Source organism: Helianthus annuus, chromosome 1 (assembly GCF_002127325.2).
Source record: "Helianthus annuus cultivar XRQ/B chromosome 1, HanXRQr2.0-SUNRISE, whole genome shotgun sequence".
NCBI lineage: Eukaryota > Viridiplantae > Streptophyta > Magnoliopsida > Asterales > Asteraceae > Helianthus > Helianthus annuus.
The window spans coordinates 143,673,167-143,678,979 of NC_035433.2; the positions used below are offsets into that span (position 1 = coordinate 143,673,167).

The 5,813-nt window shown below is 35.9% G+C and overlaps 1 protein-coding gene across 5 annotated transcripts; it reads left to right on the forward strand.

Annotated features, from left to right (window-relative positions):
* The first annotated feature begins 863 nt into the window (after nt 1–863).
* LOC110886620 lies at nt 864–5,444 on the forward strand. 5 transcript variants are annotated; one of them, XR_004864253.1, is made up of 6 exons: nt 864–998; nt 1,939–2,205; nt 2,736–2,908; nt 3,258–3,393; nt 3,603–3,715; nt 3,810–4,042. XR_004864253.1 is itself a non-coding variant. In XM_035975972.1 (6 exons), the coding sequence occupies exons 2-5, from the start codon at nt 2,104–2,106 to the stop codon at nt 3,652–3,654; spliced, it is 582 nt and encodes a 193-aa protein (XP_035831865.1). In that variant the 5' UTR covers nt 864–998; nt 1,939–2,103; the 3' UTR covers nt 3,655–3,734; nt 3,810–4,042. The 5 variants fall into 5 exon arrangements, 3 of the variants coding, with proteins under 3 accessions (XP_035831865.1, XP_035831863.1, XP_021990126.2); XM_035975972.1 differs by having other exon boundaries at nt 2,736–3,027; nt 3,603–3,734; XM_035975970.1 differs by having other exon boundaries at nt 2,736–3,027.
* Nucleotides 5,445–5,813: the final 369 nt, after the last annotated feature.

Genomic DNA, 5,813 nt, shown 5'->3' on the forward strand with positions numbered 1-5,813 from the left:
CTGGGAAATCTGTTTCAAAATCAGGTTCAAATTATTATTATTGTGAAAATATTATTATCATTATTAGGGGAGGAGGGGTTGGTTACTAGTGATAGAATTCTATCACTCACAAGCACCAATCAAGTTCCACCATGTCATCAACCATTTTTTCATCACTCACAACCTTTTTTAGTGGAGGTGGTCATCACTCACCACCACACCCAACAATTTCTCCCCAACCAACAATACACTCACAAAAAATAATAATAATAATAATAATAACGGTGTGATAAAAATAACGAAAATTTGATTTCGTTATATATTAACGCGTTATAGAATGAAGTAGGGGTGGAGATTTTTTATTTCGTTATATATTAACGAGTGATACAATTGTATCACGGGAGTGCCCCGCCTCCTCTTATTATTATTGTTAAAATATTATTATTATTATTATTGTTATTATTATTGTTAAAAATATAATAATTATTATTATTATTATTGTTAAAATACCATCATTATTATACTACGAATACGGGATTGAGCCGTAGCCTGTACAACCCCTGCTATAACACTACCTCCGTCAATGCTGTGAAAGATAATTTAAAGTATTCCAGTCAGGCTTAGGGCTATAATCAACCCTATCTAGCCGAGCCAAACAAAGTTGGCCTCTGCCTCAAGCTCAAACTTAAATGAGCCATCTCGGCTTGGCTCGTTTATTTTATTGAGCTGAAAAGTCAAGCTTGAACTCGGCTCGTAAGATATTCGAGCCAACTCAAGCCTAATTGAGCCGGTTCGTTATTTTTTTTATCATTATCATATTTTTTGTTAATTTTATACAAGAGTCGATAACATAAAAAAATAAATTGAAAATTAACATAATTTTGTTTGAGTGAAACGACGCCGGTTAGTCTTTTTCAAAACCCCCAATTGAACCACCAATCCCGTCAACAATGGAGTCATACTCCGGCGCCGGTGGAGTTCCGGCACCACTAGTCAACAACGGTGCCTTTATTCTTCCTGTAAGTTTGTTTACTCAATTCACTGTTTGTTTATTCTCTGTGTTTACATTTTGATTGTTGGATGGTTGGTTGCTGGTTGTTGGAGTTAGTAGCTAGGGTTTTGATTGTTTGTGATTTGGGGATTTTGTATTTGTGACTAGTTACTTAATTCCCTTTATCTAATCTTCAGAGTTAGTTGTTTGATAAGTGATCTTTTAAAAAAGTTTATATCTTGATTCTATAATAATAACTAGGTTAGTAAACAAACATGTGTATCTGAATAAAGGGAATGTTAAAAACTTTGTGAATTAAGATCCTGCAAAAAGTTTGTATCTTGATTCTATAATAACTAGGTTAGAAACATGGTTGTTACGTTACGCTACGCAGGGTGAATAAAGGAAATGCTAAATAGTTAGTTGAATTGTTTCTGTATCCAGAGTGCTGTACTTCTTAATTAATAGTTTACTTTCTTTAACTGGTAGAATGACTTATGTGAAAGTTAATTCCAATTCGTTCGAATGAAGAAAGTTAAAGGGTAGGGTTAGTTTATTTAGTATGTTAATGTTAATTGGATGAATGGTTTGTTAAATTGCAAGTTTAAATTCATAGGGTTTACGAGTTTGAGTCAAACGAGTTTGGAAGTCATTGATATAAATAAATTGTTAGAAAAGTCTTGATCTTTGTTTTGATCACAAAAATTCGATCATTTCATTCACAAGCTCCTCTTACGAAAGAGTTAGTATTTAGAGGTTGTATGATATACAGTAATACTTCTCTTTCCTCTTCTTTTTAGCCTTGGTGAGTCCTACATTTTTATAGCATTTTAAAAACGTAACTCATGTAAAGGATCTTACTCATCCATTATTTTCTTTTGGCAATTTCAGTTTATTTGAAATTCCCAATTTCATGCCAGTTAGATTAAAAGTTGAATTTTCTATATGTATATATGTGATGAAAACAGGCTAGCAGGAACGACTCTTATAGCTCCAGTAGTTAACTATTGGTGGCCCCGCTTGCCATCAAACTTATCTCAACAGGCATTTTCGAAGCAGTTTCTTCAAGATCAACGGACTCTACGGGTCGCTCACCAGTCTCCATCATTGACCTACTGGTGGAACACGCAAAAATGGTTTCCAAGTCTAACCTTATCGCTCACAGCCCTGATATTTTTTCCCGCCAAGATAGAGAACTCGAGCCGATATTTACAGCTGGCAGAGCAGGTGTTGAGGTACTAAACATACTTCGCGTTTGACATGCTCTGTTTTTTTTGTTTGACCTGTTGTTTGAAAAAAATGAGGATCTATGGTCTCTCTTTCTTGGTTTTAAAAAGCGTGCCTCAGGCGCGCTTAAGCGCGAGGCGTAACAAGGCTCACATCCTAGGACTTTTTCGCTTAGCGCCTAGAGTAATTACAAGAAGCCCCCAATAGGCGCGCTTTCTTGGGATTTTTTTGGGCTTTTCTGCCTGAGGCATGCGCCTCTTGTACCCGAGGCGTTTTTATGCATCTAACTGTTGTGCCTTGGGTTTTTTTGGCTTGTACATGCAGCTATAATCATACAAAAACCTTACTTGTAGCTATATTCTGGGTAGGGAAAGCTAAAAACGTATGGGATATATAAAAAATATATATATAATTAGCTTGCGCGTTGAGTACGAAAAGCTCGTCGCTTTTGCGCTTTACGCTTTGCGCCTCGGTTTTAGATCTCGTCGCTTTTGTGCGCCTCTAGCTTTTTCAAAACCAAGCTCTCTTTTCATGTTAGGAACAAGTAAGACAACAAGGAGAATACGAATCTCTCCACCGTGAGTTGAACATTGGATTCGGTACATGGGAATTTGATCCAACAGAAATTGAAAACCCGTTTCCAGAAAACGAAGGTTCTGTTCATATATGGCAGGGCGATGAGGATATTCTTGTGCCCGTGACACTGCAACGGTATATAGCCCAACAACTTCCATGGATAAACTATCACGAGCTCACGGGTGCGGGCCACATGTTCCCGTATGCTGATGCGAACAGTGATGCCATCCTAAAAGCACTTCTACTTGGCCAAAGTTGGTTCATAATATGCTCACGCCTATGCGTAACTAGCATGAAAGCACTATTCCTTATTTGAGTTATATATTTAAAATGAAATCGTTTTTAATGATTTCAAGATGATGGCTATTTTTTGTTATGCTCAATAGAGGTGGCAAAATGGGTGGGTCGGGAAGGGTGATGGGTCAAAATGAGTAACTTTATAGTTTTTTTTAATAGGGGTAACTTTTTTGTGCGGTCAAAACAGGCATTTCCTCAGTTACTTCAGTGGTTATCAAGCAAATCGAACGAGTTGACAAAAGACCTGGAAATCCGTGCTTACTACATCAGCTCAAATTGCACCCAATGAGAATCATTAGGTTGATGATGGTGCAGTTCTCATGGTAGGTTATTTGATTTATTGATATTTCGTCAATTTATAGGACGCATCACAATTACTTTCCTGACCGGGTACCGTCAATTGCATTCTCACTTGACGCAATGCACGGGTCACATTAGTATTATGTATTGCATCTCATAATTCGACGTTCTATAAATTTCAAACTTATAATGTTTTACATACTATAGCATATCTGTTTTGGAACACATGTAGGTGCCAAATTAGATATTATTGTCGTTGGAGCACCCCACTGCATAATAATTAGGATGAAGTTTTAAATCATTGGCGGATGTGATTTGTTAGGCAAAAATCAGAAGGGACCTAAGGTGAGAACTCGAGCGCCAGGTTTGTTTTGTTGTTTGTATTTGTTTTATAAATTAAAGACTTCCCCATTGATGTAGCTTATCCCTCAACTTGCAGGTTAAATACATCTGGAAATGAAACCCAATATCAATAAAATCAACACCTGCATATACACCTCAAAGATCTTTTAATTTTTAGAATATGCTCCATCGATGCTGTAGAAATAGTGAGTCACTTGTAAGGTTTTAGATTTGGACTTCAAATTTGTTCGGATACGTGTACTTCATCACTGAATTATGTGTGTATATGTGATATACGATGTTAACTTTGAAGGGTTCATTTTCGGTTAATTTTTTAGAGTTGTTTGACATGCACCGCAACGCGGCGCGGACAAGTACCTAGTTAGTTTAAAAATATCTCGTGGACACCGAGTAGGTTAAATTATTTGTGAATTTTTTGTAAGTATAATAACTTTGACATGTAATGTGTTGTCACAATTATTTTATCATATTGATTCTAAATTTCTAATGCTGAAACAATAAAGAGTAAACTTCCGTTTTACTCCCTGTGGTTTGGTTGTTTTAATGGATTTTGTCTCAATCCTTTAAAAATAGTCATTTCACTCCAATAGTTTACCATATTTTTCCATTTTGCTTCCTCACACTTAACTCAGTTAAATCATTCAACTAAGGGTAAAGGTATTTCAGTAATTTTATATAGTAGTAATTAATTATATATTATTAATTCTTCCCTTCTTCTATTCTAGGCATGAGCAAATGGTATAAAATACCGATCCCATCCCAATCCCGATAATCCCGATCCCGACATGTTTCGGTATCGGAAACGGTATCCACATTTTGGTTTTTGCGGTATCGGTAAAATACCGACTTTTACCCTCAAAATACCGATACCGTACCGAACCGACATGTTTCGGTATCGGTATCAAGTATTCATGAAATTTAGGGATCAGGATTATCGGTATCAGGACGAGATCGGGTACATGGGAATTTGATCCAACAGAAATTGAAAACCCGTTTTCAGAAAACGAAGGGTATATGGCAGGGTGATGAGGATATTCTTGTGCCCGTGACACTGCAACTGTATATAGCCCAACAACTTCCATGGATATAAACTATCACGAACTCACGGCTGCTGGTAGTTAGAGTTAGTAACTAGGGTTTTGTTGTTTGTGATTTGGGGATTTGTATTTGTGACTAGTTAGTTAATTCGTTTATTAATATTCAGAGTGTTGTAGAAAAGTGATCTTTAACTAGGTTAGAAAGTAGAAACTGGCCGGTTGAATAAAGGAAATTTAAAATAGGTAGTAATGAAGATTTAGGAATTGTAAAACTATATTTGTAAATTTGGGGTCATAAGTAAGTTACATTTATTGCCAATTAGTTAATTTGTTTATGTAAAGGATCTTGTAATCATATGTATATGTGATGAAAACAGGCTAGCAGGAGCGACTTTTATAGCTCCGGTAGTTAACTATTGGTGGCCCCGCTTGCCATCAAACTTATCTCAACAAGCATTTTGAAAGCAGTTTCTTCAAGATCAATGGAGTCTGCGGGTCGCTCACCATTCTCCATCATTGACGTACTGGTGGAACACGCAAAAATGGTTTCCAAGTTTAACCGTTATTGCTCACAGCCCTGATATTCTATCCCGCCAAGATAGAGAACTCAAGCCGATATTTACAGCTGGCAGAGCAGGTGTTGAAGTACTAAAAATGCATTTTTTGATGTACCATTGTGTTTATCGTTTTGGCAAAATGGCCGGGTTTGGTAGCGGGTCAAAACGTGTAACTAGGGGTGTTCGAAATTCAATTAGGAAAATTCGGCTCAATTCTATTCGATTATCAAGAATTCGAATTCGAATCAATTCAAATTTGAGTCCAGTAAATCAAATACAAATTGAATACGAATTTTAAATTTGATTCAAAATTCAAGTTCGAATTCAAATTTTACATATTTATTTATTTATAATTATATATAACACACATATAACTTAAATTTGGGCTATAGTATAAACTAATCTATAAATTTAATATTGTAAATGAATTTGAATCAAAAAGAGTTTATCCGAATTCGATTCGAATTCGAATTTTTAACTGAAGAG

Bases quoted from the DNA above. Each gene is read 5' to 3' on its own strand.
- LOC110886620 (XM_035975972.1), top strand. From the start codon at position 2,104: ATGGTTTCCAAGTCTAACCTTATCGCTCACAGCCCTGATATTTTTTCC. The intron at 2,206-2,735 runs GTACTAAACATA...TTTTCATGTTAG, and splicing joins CTGGCAGAGCAGGTGTTGAG to GAACAAGTAAGACAACAAGG. The intron at 3,394-3,602 runs GTAGGTTATTTG...GAACACATGTAG, and splicing joins ATGATGGTGCAGTTCTCATG to GTGCCAAATTAGATATTATT.